The sequence below is a fragment of the Mesoplodon bidens genome (assembly GCF_964165515.1).
Source record: "Mesoplodon bidens genome assembly, chromosome: 17".
Classification (NCBI taxonomy): domain Eukaryota; kingdom Metazoa; phylum Chordata; class Mammalia; order Artiodactyla; family Ziphiidae; genus Mesoplodon; species Mesoplodon bidens.
In genome coordinates, this window is record NC_138174.1 from 25,114,311 (window position 1) to 25,126,968 (window position 12,658).

General features: G+C 37.6%; 1 protein-coding gene across 2 annotated transcripts in view; it reads left to right on the plus strand.

Moving 5' to 3' along the window:
* MTRF1 (mitochondrial translation release factor 1) overlaps nucleotides 1-12,658 on the plus strand; it is a 76,119-nt gene that overhangs the window by 32,282 nt on the left and 31,179 nt on the right. For both annotated transcript variants that reach the window (XM_081214803.1, XM_081214804.1), the window contains one exon: nucleotides 5,496-5,668. In XM_081214803.1, coding sequence (XP_081070929.1) covers nucleotides 5,496-5,668 — 173 coding nt within the window. The remainder of the gene's footprint in view (nucleotides 1-5,495; nucleotides 5,669-12,658) is intronic.

Here is a 12,658-nt window from a genome sequence, read left to right on the forward strand (position 1 = left end):
AATCAGAGATAAAGCACTAAAAGCTAAGATTGGAAAATACATTTTCATGCAAAAATTCATATATCAAATGACTTAAAGTCTTGTAGTTTTGTGACCTTGGGACAGATAGGGGAAATACTCAACCACTACATAAATAATTGAAACTAAATAATTACAAGATAGTCATTGTGGAAGCAATGGAGGGTGATGGCTCTTGATATGTAGTGTAGGTCTGACACTATTATTCTGTATTACTGGTACCTAAGGAATTGAAATATTTTGCAAGTTAAAAGGAGTCTATGAAATGTATTACATCATCTCTTCCAACAGATTAATGTTTATAAATACGTTTTGTTATTCTCTGCTCAACAGTTGAATTCAGGGAGAGGTCACTTAAAGTAATGTGATGGTTAATTTTGTGTGTACAGAAGACATACATTTCACCACAACTCTGAGAAATAAATTTGTGAAGGGAGCCCTGGCATCCTTGAAGAGCTCTGTGATTGCTTTTCTGTGTAGCCCAGACCTTACAGTGGAAACTCTCTTGTTGTCTGTCCAAGGAGCTCAAGCTGATGATCCAGTTTCTGGATCCAGCTGCCCAATTGCAGCCAGTACAGAGGGGAGAAAAACAGGTTGAATCACTCCAAGAGTATGCAGTTAGCAAAACCAGACCATGGGGGACTTCCCTGGTGGTTCAGTGGATAAGACTCTGTGCTCCTAAATGCAGGGGGCCTGGGTTCAATCCCTGGTCAGGGAACTAGATCCCACATGCACGCCACAACGAAGATCCCGCATGCTGCAACTAAGACCCAGCATGGCCAAACTAGGTAAATAATAAATAAATATTTTTTTAAAAAAAGAATTGTTTAAAAAATTAAAACTCTCCAGAAAGTGGGCATAGAGGGAACCTACCTCAACATAATAAAGGCCATATATGACAAACCCACAGCAAACATCATTCTCACTGGTGAAAAACTGAAAGCATTTCCTCTAAGATCAGGAATGAGACAAAGATGTCCACTCTCACCACTATTATTCAACATAGTTTTGGAAGTCCTAGCCATGGCAATCAGAGAAGAAAAAGAAATAAAAGGAATACAAATTGGAAAAGAAAAAGTAAAGCACACTGTTTGCAGATGACATGATACTATACATAGAGAATCCTAAAAATGCCTCTAGAAAATTACTAAAGCTAATCAACGAATTTGGTAAAGTTGCAGGATACAAAATTAATGCACAGAAATCTCTTGCATTCCTATACACTAATGATGAAAAATCTGAAAGAGAAATTATGGAAACACTCCCATTTACCATTGCAACAAAGAGAATAAAATACCTAGGAATAAACCTACCTAGGGAGACAAAAGACCTGTATGCAGAAAACTATAAGACACTGATGAAAGAAATTAAAGATGATACCAACAGATGGAGAGATACACCATGTTCTTGGATTGGAAGAATCAAAATTGTGAAAATGACTATACTACTCAAAGCAATCTGCAGATTCAGTGCAATCTGTATCAAATTACCAATGGCATTTTTTTTTTTTTTTTTTTTTTTTGCTGTACGCGGGCCTCTCACTGCTGTGGCCTCTCCCGTTGCGGAGCACAGGCTCCGGACACACAGGCTCCGCGGCCATGGCTCGCGGGCCCAGCCGCTGCGCGGCATGTGGGATCTTCCGGGATAGGGGCACGAACCCGTGTCCCCTGCATCGGCAGGCGGACTCTCAACCACTGCGCCACCAGGGAAGCCCCCAATGGCATTTTTTACGGAACTAAAACAAATCATCTTAAAATTTGTATGGAGACACAAAAGACCCCGAATAGCCGAAGCAGTCTTGAGCGAAAAAAAAAGAGCTGGAGGAATCAGACTCCCTGACTTCAGACTATACGACAAAGCTACAGTAATCAAGGCAATATGGTACTGGCACAAAAACAGAGACATAGATCAATGGAACAAGATAGAAAGCCCAGAGAAAAACCAATGCACGTATGATCAACTAATCTATGACAAAGGAGGCAAGGGTATACAATGGAGAAAAGACAGTCCCTTCAATAAGTGGTGCTGGGAAAACTGGACACCTACATGTAAAAGAATGAAATTAGAACACTCCCTAACACCATACAGAAAAATAAACTCAAAATGGATTCGAGACCTAAGTGTAAGACTGGACACTATAAAACTCTTAGAGGAAAACGTAGGAAGAACACTCTTTGACATAAATTACAGCAAGATCTTTTTTGATCCACCTCCTAGAGTAATGGAAATAAAAACAAAAATAAACAAACGGGACCTAATGAAACTTAAAAGCTTTTGCACAGCAAAGGAAACCATAAGCAAGACAAAAAGACAACCCTCAGAATGGGAGAAAATATTTTCAAATGAATCAATGGACAAAGGATTAATCTCCAAAATATATAAACAGCTCATGCAGCTCAATATTAAAGAAACAAACAACCCAATTCAAAAATGGGCAGAAGACCTAAATAGACATTTCTCCAAAGAAGCCATACAGATGGCCAAGAAGCACATGAAAAGCTGCTCAACATCACTAATTATTAGAGAAATGCAAATCAAAACTACAGTGAGGTATCACCTCACACCAGTTAGAATGGGCTTATCAGAAAATCTACAAACAACAAATGCTGGAGAGGGTATGCAGAAAAGGGAACCCTCTTGCACTGTTGGTGGGAATGTCAATTGATACAGCCACTATGGAGAACAGTATGGAGGTTCCTTAAAAAACTAAAAATAGAATTACCATATGATCCAGCAATCCCACTACCGGGCATATACCCAGAGAAAAACATAATTCAAAAAGACACATGCACCCCAATGTTCATTGCTGCACTATTTACAATAGCCAGGTCATGGAAGCAACCTAAATGTCCATCAACAGATGAATGGATAAAGAAGATATGGTACATACAATGGAATATTACTCAGCCATAAAAAGGAACTAAATTGAGTCATTTGTTGAGACGTGGATGGATCTAGAGACTGTCATACAGAGTGAAGTAAGTCAGAAAGAGAAAAACAAATATTGTATATTAACGCATGTATGTAGAGCCTAGAAAAATGGTACAGATGAACTGGTTTGCAGGGCAGAAGTTGAGACACAGATGTAGAGAACAAACATATGGACACCAAGAGGGGAAAACCGCGGTGGGGTCGGGATGGTGGTGTGATGAACTGGGCGATTGGGATTGACATGTATACACTGATGTGTATAAAATTGATGACTAATAAGAACCTGCAGTATAAAAAAACAAACAAAAAAAACCAACTAACACTAAACTTTCTTTGGGTTATTTGTATGGAAATATGTTAACATAAATGTTTCAGACATTACATGAAATTTCTAAAAATCTTATACGTTCTGGTGTAATGTTATAAGTCATAATTCTAGTTATTACTTTAAAATGTATATCTCAGAAATAACTAACTTTCCTTGTCAATTGCATTATTACGAACTTTCATCAAATCTTTAACCGTGGTCATTTTTAAGTCTTTTGTCATTTACAGACAGTTCTGGGTGTACTCTGATGCTTTTGCCAAAATGTTCCTATAAAAGGGTTTCATCTTCAAGGCATTCATGGAAAAGACTCTGACAAGTACAGCTTTCTGGTAACTGACTATACTGCTGAACTGAATGAATAAGCATTTTCAGAACTCTAATGGAAAACTGATGAATTCATAAAAGTGCTAACAAAAGATCAAGATGAAAAAAAAATTAATTACAGGGGACTGAGTGAACTGATGAGGATCATTATAATTTTTGTGACTTTCTGTTTGAATAAAAAAAATATCCCACAAGGACTCAGAGGCAAAAAATATACAAATCAATTTTCACTGCAAAGTAAAGGAGCTGTTACAGTGGAGGATTACTGGACTGAACGTCAATATTATGACGTAGTATGAGTGTGTTTCGTGTTTGGTAATTGCAATCATTGTTGCTTTTGTTGTGCTCATCCATTTACAATGCTTGGTGTCAGTTTATCTCTTGTAAGAATAAAATACAGTGTGTGTGTGTGAAAAAAGGAAAAGGTAAGCACTTATTAAAAAAAAAAAAAACCACATAGTCACTTTGCTATTATCAGACCAAAAAAAAAATTCCTTAGTATAATCAAATATCCAGTCAGTGTTCACATTTCCCTGTCTTATAAATTCTTTTGTATAGTTTTTGTTCAAACTGAAACCTAAATAACTTCCTTACTTTGCAGTTGGTTGATGTGTCTCTTAAATCTCTTGTAATCCACAGGTACCTCCTCAATTTTAAGTTTTTTCCTTGCAATTCAGTTGTTAAGGGAACTAGATTATTTGTCCTATATATCATCTGGATTTTGCTGATTGCATCCCTGTGGTGATATTTCACATGTTTTTATTGCCCTTCTATTTTCTGTAATTGCCCTTCTATTTTGGTAATTATAGTCAGAGACCAGAAAAATTTTTTTTTAATTAAAAAGAAAAAAGAACAGAACATGGGAAATTTCTGTATATCAATAGCCCTAGTTCCTCAACAGATAATTTGAGGTAAACAAAAGAGATGGATGACAAACTTACAGACTGAGAGATTTGAAAGACGTATCAAATTTTTTAAATGGACAAGACTAAACTCTAGTGGCTAGGGCAGCACATTAGGTAATAAAATTATAATAAAGAAGGGAATAGAAGGATAACGTTACTCATGAAAAGGAGAGGGGATTGTAACTAGGAAGGGGCATGTAAGAGGGCTTTGGGGGTGCCTGACAAAGTTCTTTTAATTTCTTTTTTTGTGTGTGTGACCGCACTGCGTGGCATGTGGGATCTTAGTTCCCTGATCAGGGATCGAACCTGTGCCCCTTGCAGTGGAAGTGCAGAGTCTGAACCTCTGGACCGCCAGAGAAGTCCAACAAAGTTCTTTTTCTTGATCTTGAACTATACATTTCATTCGTGTGGTTTTCCATGTATATTATTTTGTAATAAAAACATTTTTAAAAAACATAGTCAATAAGAAACTAGCCTAAGCATTAAGATTGTTTTGTGCTTATCTTCCCACTCCACAGATAAGCAAGAACTAAATTTCAACAGATTCTTGAGAACTTGAGAGAACCTATAGAATTATTCATTATCAAATTACTATGTTACTGAACAGTCTTTTATATATGGCACCAAATTAGCCTAAGATTGCATGGTATAGTTCAATGTAGAAAACACCCCAGTATTCTTTTTTTCTAATACTATTTTTGTAAAAGTGAAATTTGTTCATTATATAAAACTTAGCAACAAAAAAAGTATAAAAAGTAAAATAAAAAACATGCTGATATTCTATTCTCCAGAGGTAACCATAAATAATATTTTGGTATGTTTCCTTTTGTATATTAATTCACTTACATTGGGAAAATATAGTTTTGTACCTACCTTATGTTCTCATCTCAGGCTCTATGCTCACATCCAGGCCTTACATTAAGGGCATCTAAGATCCTGATCCCTTTCAAAGTAGAATTCATTAATATTGCTGGAATATTTTTTCATAGGTGGGCTACATCATGCAGCCGCCCGAATTTCTGGTGACAATGTCTATAAGCATTTGAAGTATGAAGGTGGGATTCACCGAGTTCAGCGAATTCCTGAGGTGGGCCTGTCGTCAAGGATGCAGCGTATTCACACGGGAACGATGTCGGTTATTGTCCTCCCTCAACCAGATGAGGTAACCTCCTACCTAAACTCTATACCATTATCTATGAAGATCAACCAGAATTTTGTTGTCTAGAAAAAACTCCTGTGTGTTCTGTACACAGAGTACTTCTGCACTCCAAATGTGTGGAGTTCATTACCCCCCGACGAAGTAGTTCTTCAGTTCTCTGTGGACAGCATGTGGTCGTCCTACAATTCAACTCAGTTCTGACCCCATCTACCTGGAGATGGTGTCAGATCCTACAGGCTAGACTCAGTCCCACAAGAGAGCCTCCCCTTCTGCTTCAGAGGCCAATCACAAGGCCTGGTTGTCTTCTGTGTTTCTGATCAAGTGGTTATCCATCTGGAGGTTCCCATGACCCCCTCCTTAGGTGAAATAATACTAAAGTGGCTTACAGAACTCAGGAAAACAGTTTACTTACTAGACTACTGGCTTATTACAAAAGATACAACTCAGGAATAGACAGGTGGAAGAAGTGCATAGGACAAAGTATGTGGGAAGAGGTGCAGAGCTTCTGTACCCTCTCCAGGCTCACTACCCTTCCAGCAGCTTCATGTGTTCATCAGCCTGGCAGCTCTCTGAACCCTGTGCTTTGGGGATTTTTATGGAGGCTTCCATACATAGACATGATTGGTTAAATCACTGGGCTTTGGGGATTCCGCTCCCTGGAGGTTGGGAGTGCAGTGGAAAGTTGAGGGTTGGAAAGTTCCAACCCTCTAATCATGTGGTTGGTTGCCCTGGGATCAGCCCCTGTCCTGTGGTTATCTAGAGGCTTTCCAAATATCACCTCATTAACATAAACTCAAGTGTGGTTGAAAGGGGCTTAGGGTGAGAACTGGACAAAGACCAATATATATTATTATAAATCACAGTATCACAATTTATTTTTACAGCAATTTTTTTAACCAGGGTCCCGTCAAATTTCACTCATTGCGGTTGGTTGGTATATCTCTTTAAGTCTGGAACCAGTCTCCCAACCTTTCTTTTTTTTTTTTCTTTTAATGACATTGACTTTTTGAAGAGTCTAAACCATTTGCCTTATAGAATGTTCCACATCTGCATTCATCTGATTGTTTCCTCATAGTATTCTTTAAATTGTTCCTTTATGTCCTATGTTGTATTGAAAGTTATATTTAAATGTTCCATTCTATTCAGGTTATATATTTTGAGCAAGAATACTTTTCAGGTGTAGTTATATTCATGTTGCATCTTATCAGAAGGCATAGAATATCATACTGTCCCACTCTTAGTGAGGATTGGTTTGAGGATTGATTTGAGCATTTAGTTAAGATGGTGACCACAAAAATATCTCCATTATGAAAGTGTATTTTTCCCTTTGTAATTACTAAGTAATCTCTAGGGTAATATGTCCTATTCCCAACAGCTTTTCCTACATGGTCTTAACATCCATTAGTGATCTTTGCCTGAATTAGTTATTTAGTTTGGGATTGCAAAATGGTGATTTTCTAATTCTATCACTCCTTCTGCATGTATTACCTGACATTCTTTTTTGTAAGGAACTTTCCTCCCCACTACCTTCTCTCCTCCTTTCTTCTTGCTCTCTTTCTTTTTTTTTCTTTTTTTAACAGCTTTATTAGAGTATAATTGCTTTACAATGGTGTGTCAGTTTCTGCTTTATAACAAAGTGAATCAGTTATACATATACATATGTCCCTGTATCTCTTCCCTCTTGCGTCTCCCTCCCTCCCACCCTCCCTATCCCACCCCTCTAGGTGGTCAGAAAGCAGCGAGCTGATCTCCCTGTGTTATGCGGCTGCTTCCCACTAGCTATCTATTTTACGTTTGGTAGTGTATATATGTCCATGCCACTCTCTCACTTTGTCCCAGCTTACCCTTCCCCCTCCCTGTATCCTCAAGTCCATTCTCTAGTAGGTCTGCATCTTTATTCCCGTCTTGCCCCTAGGTTCTTCTGACCATTTTCTATTTTTTCTTTTTTTTAGATTCCATATATATGTGTTAGCATACAGTATTTGTTTTTCTCTTTCTGACTTACTGCACTCTGTATGACAGTCTCTAGAATGACAGTCTCTAGATCCATCCACGTCTCAACAAATGATTCAATTTCGTTCCTTTTTATGACTGAATAATATTCCATTGTATATATGTACCACAACTTCTCTATCCATTCGTCTATCGGTGGGCATTTAGGTTGCTTCCATGACCTGGCTATTGTAAATAGTGCAGCAATGAACATTGCGGTGTATGTGTCTTTTTGAATTATGGTTTTCTCTGGGTATATGCCCAGTAGTGGGATTGCTGGATCATATGGTAATTCTATTTTTAGTTTTTTAAGGAACCTCCATACTATTCTCCATAGTGGCTGTATCCATTTACATTCCCACCAACAGTGCAAGAGGGTTCCCTTTTCTCCACACCCTCTCCAGCATTTGTTGTTTGTAGATTTTCTGATGATGCCCATTCTAAATGGTGTGAGGTGATACCTCATTGTAGTTTTGATTTGCATTTCTCTAATAATTAGTGATGTTTGTCATGTGCCTCTTAGCCATCTGTATGGCTTCTTTGGAGAAATGTCTATTTAGGTCTTCTGCCCATTTTTGGATTGGGTTGTTGTTTGTTTCTTTAATATTGAGCTGCATGAGCTGTTTATATATTTTGGAGATTAATCCTTTGTCTGTTGATTTGTTTGCAAATATTTTCTCCCATTCTGAGGGTTGTCTTTTCATCTTGTTTATGGTTTCCTTTTCTGTGCAAAAGCTTTGAAGTCTCATTAGGTCCCATTTGTTTATTTTGTTTTTATTTCCATTACTCTAGGAGGTGGATCAAAAAAGATCTTGCTGTGATTTATGTCAAAGAGTGTTCTTCCTATGCTTTCCTCTAAGAGGTTTATAGTGTCCGGTCTTACATTTAGGTCTCGAATCCATTTTGAGTTTATTTTTGTGTATGGTGTTAGGGAGTGTTCTAATTTCATTCTTTTACATGTAGGTGTCCAGTTTTCCCAGCACCACTTATTGAACGGACTGTCTTTTGTCCATTGTATATCTTTGCCTCCTTTGTCATAGATTAGTTGACCATAGGTGCATGGGTTTATCTCTGGGCTTTCTATCTTGTTCCATTTATGTTTCTGTTTTTGTGCCAGTACCATATTGACTTTTTTTTTTTTTCTTTAGTTTCTGCTTTATAACAAAGTGAATCAGTCATACATATACATCTGTTCCCACATCCCTTCCCTCTTGCGTCTCCCTCCCTCCCACCCTCCCTATCCCACCCCTCCAGGCGGTCACAAAGCACCGAGCTGATCTCCCTGTGCTATGCGGCTGCTTCCCACTATCTATCTACCTTACGTTTGGTACTATATATATGTCCATGCCTCTCTTTCGCTTTGTCACAGCTTACCCTTCCCCCTCCCCATATCCTCAAGTCCATTCTCTAGTAGGTCTGTGTCTTTATTCCTGTCTTACCCCTAGGTTCTTCATGACATTTTTTTCTTCTTAAATTCCATATATATGTGTTAGCATACGGTATTTGTCTTTCTCTTTCTGACTTACTTCACTCTGTATGACAGACTCTAGGTCTATCCACCTCATTACAAATAGCTCAGTTTCGTTTCTTTTTATGGCTGAGTAATATTCCATTGTATATATGTGCCACATCTTCTTTATCCATTCATCCGATGATGGACACTTAGGTTGTTTCCAGCTCCGGGCTGTTGTGAATAGAGCTGCAATGAACATTTTGGTACATGTCTCTTTTTGAATTATGGTTTTCTCAGGGTATATGCCTAGTAGTGGGATTGCTGGGTCATATGGTAGTTCTATTTTTAGTTTTTTAAGGAACCTCCATACTGTTCTCCATAGTGGCTGTACCAATTCACATTCCCACCAGCAGTGCAAGAGTGTTCCCTTTTCTCCACACCCTCTCCAGCATTTATTGTTTCTAGATTTCTTGATGATGGCCATTCTGACTGGTGTGAGATGATATCTCATTGTAGTTTTGATTTGCATTTCTCTAATGATTAATGATGTTGAGCATTCTTTCTTGTGTTTGTTGGCAGTCTGTATATCTTCTTTGGAGAAATGCGTATTTAAGTCTTCTGCCCATTTTTGGATTGGGTTGTTTGTTTTTTTTGCTATTGAGCTGTATGAGCTGCTTATAAATTTTGGAGATTAATCCTTTGTCAGTTGCTTCATTTGCAAATATTTTCTCCCATTCTGAGGGTTGTCTTTTGGTCTTGTTTATAGTTTCCTTTGCTGTGCAAAAGCTTTTAAGTTTCATTAGGTCCCATTTGTTTATCTTTGTTTTTATTTCTCTAGGAGGTGGGTCCAAAAGGATCTTGCTGTGATTTATGTCATAGAGTGTTCTGCCTATGTTTTCATCTAAGAGTTTGATAGTTTCTGGCCTTACATTTAGGTCTTTAATCCATTTTGAGCTTATTTTTGTGTATGGTGTTAGGGAATGATCTAATCTCATACTTTTACATGTCCCTGTCCAGTTTTCCCAGCACCACTTATTGAAGACGCTGTCCTTTCTCCACTGTATATTCCTGCCTCCTTTAACAAAGATAAGTTGACCATATGTGCGTGGGTTTATCTCTGGGCTTTCTATCCTGTTCCATTGATCTATCTTTCTGTTTTTGTGCCAGTACCACACTGTCTTGATTACTGTAGCTTTGTAGTATAGTCTGAAGTCAGGGAGCCTGATTCCTCCAGCTCCGTTTTTCGTTCTCAAGATTGCTTTGGCTATTCAGGGTCTTTTGTTTTTCCAAACAAATTTTGAAATTTTTTGTTCTAGTTCTGTGAAAAATGCCAGTGGTAGTTTGATAGGGATTGCATTGAATCTGTAGATTGCTTTGGGTAGTAGAGTCATTTTAACAATATTGATTCTTCCAATCCAGGAGCATGGTATATCTCTCCATCTATTTGTATCATCTTTAATTTCTTTCATCAGTGTCTTATAATTTTCTGCATAAAGGTCTTCTGTCTCCTTAGGTACGTTTATTCCTAGGTATTTTATTCTTTTTGTTGCAATGGTAAATGGGAGTGTTTTCTTGATTCCATTTTCAGATTTTTCATCATTAGTGTACAGGAATGCCAGAGATTTCTGTGCATTAATTTTGTATCCTGCTACTTTACCAAATTCATTGATTAGCTCTAGTAGTTTTCTGGTAGCATCTTTAGGATTCTCTATGTATAGTATCATGTCATCTGCAAACAGTGACAGCTTTACTTCTTCTTTTCCAATTTGGATTCCTTTTATTTCCTTTTCTTCTCTGATTGCTGTGGCTAAAACTTCCAAAACTAAGTTGAATAAGAGTGGTGAGAGTGGGCAACCTTGTCTTGTTCCTGATCTTAGTGGAAATGGTTTCAGTTTTTCACCCTTGAGGACGATGTTGGCTGTGGGTTTGTCATATATGGCCGTTATTATGTTGAGGAAAGTTCCCTCTATGCCTACTTTCTGCAGTGTTTTTATCATAAATGGGTGTTGAATTTTGTCGAAAGCTTTCTCTGCATCTATTGAGATGATCATATGGTTTTTCTCCTTCAGTTTGTTAATATGGTGTATCACGTTGATTGATTTGCGTATATTGAAGAATCCTTGCATTCCTGGAATAAACCCCACTTGATCATGGTGTATGATCCTTTTAATGTGCTGTTGGATTCTGTTTGCTAGTATTTTGTTGAGGATTTTTGCATCTATGTTCATCAGTGATATTGGCCTGTAGTTTTCTTTCTTTGTGACATCCTTGCCTGGTTTTGGTATCAAGGTGATGTCGGCCTCGTAGAATGAGTTTGGGAGTGTTCCTCCCTCTGCTATATTTTGGAAGAGTTTGAGAAGGATAGGTGTTAGCTCTTCTCTAAATGTTTGATAGAATTCGCCTGTGAAGCCATCTGGTCCTGGGCTTTTGTTTGTTGGAAGATTTTTAATCACAGTTTCAATATCAGTGCTTGTGATTCGTCTATTCATATTTTCTATTTCTTCCTGATTCAGTCTTGGCAGGTTGTGCATTTCTAAGAATTTGTCCATTTCTTCCAGGTTGTCCATTTTATTGGCATAGAGTTGCTTGTAGTAATCTCTCATGATCTTTTGTATTTCTGCAGTGTCAGTTGTTACTTCTCCTTTTTCATTTCTAATTCTATTGATTTGAGTCTTCTCCCTTTTTTTCTTGATGAGTCTGGCTAATGGTTTATCAATTTTGTTTATCTTCTCAAAGAACCAGTTTTTAGTTTTATTGATCTTTGCTATCATTTCCTTCATTTCTTTTTCATTTATTTCTGATCTGATCTTTATGTTTTCTTTCCTTCTGCTAACTTTGGGTGTTTTTTGTTCTTCTTTCTCTAATTGCTTTAGGTGCAGGGTCAGGTTGTTTACTCGAGATGTTTCCTGTTTCTTAAGGTGGGATTGTATTGCTATAAACTTCTCCCTTAGAACTGCTTTTGCTGTGTCCCATAGGTTTTGGGTCGTCGTGTCTCCATTGTCATTTGTTTCTAGGTATTTTTTGATTTCCTCTTTGATTTCTTCAGTGATCACTTCGTTATTGAGTAGTGTATTGTTTAGCCTCCATGTGTTTGTATTTTTTACAGATCTTTTCCTGTAATTGATGTCTAGTCTCATAGCATTGTGGTCAGAAAAGATACTTGATACAATTTCAATTTTCTTGAATTTACCACGGCTTGATTTGTGACCCAAGATCTATCCTGGAGAATGTTCCATGAGCACTTGAGAAGAATGTGTATTCTGTTGTTTTTGGATGGAATGTCCCATAAATATCAATTAAGTCCATCTTGTTTACTGTATCATTTAAAGCTTGTGTTTCCTTATTTATTTTCATTTTGGATGATCTGTCCATTGGTGAAAGTGGGGTGTTAAAGTCCCCTACTATGAGTGTGTTACTGTCGATTTCCCCTTTTATGGCTCTTAGTATTTGCCTTAGGTATTGAGATGCTCCTATGTTGGGTGCATAAATATTTACAATTGTTATATCTTCTTCTGGGATCGATCCCTTTATCATTATGTAGTGTCCTT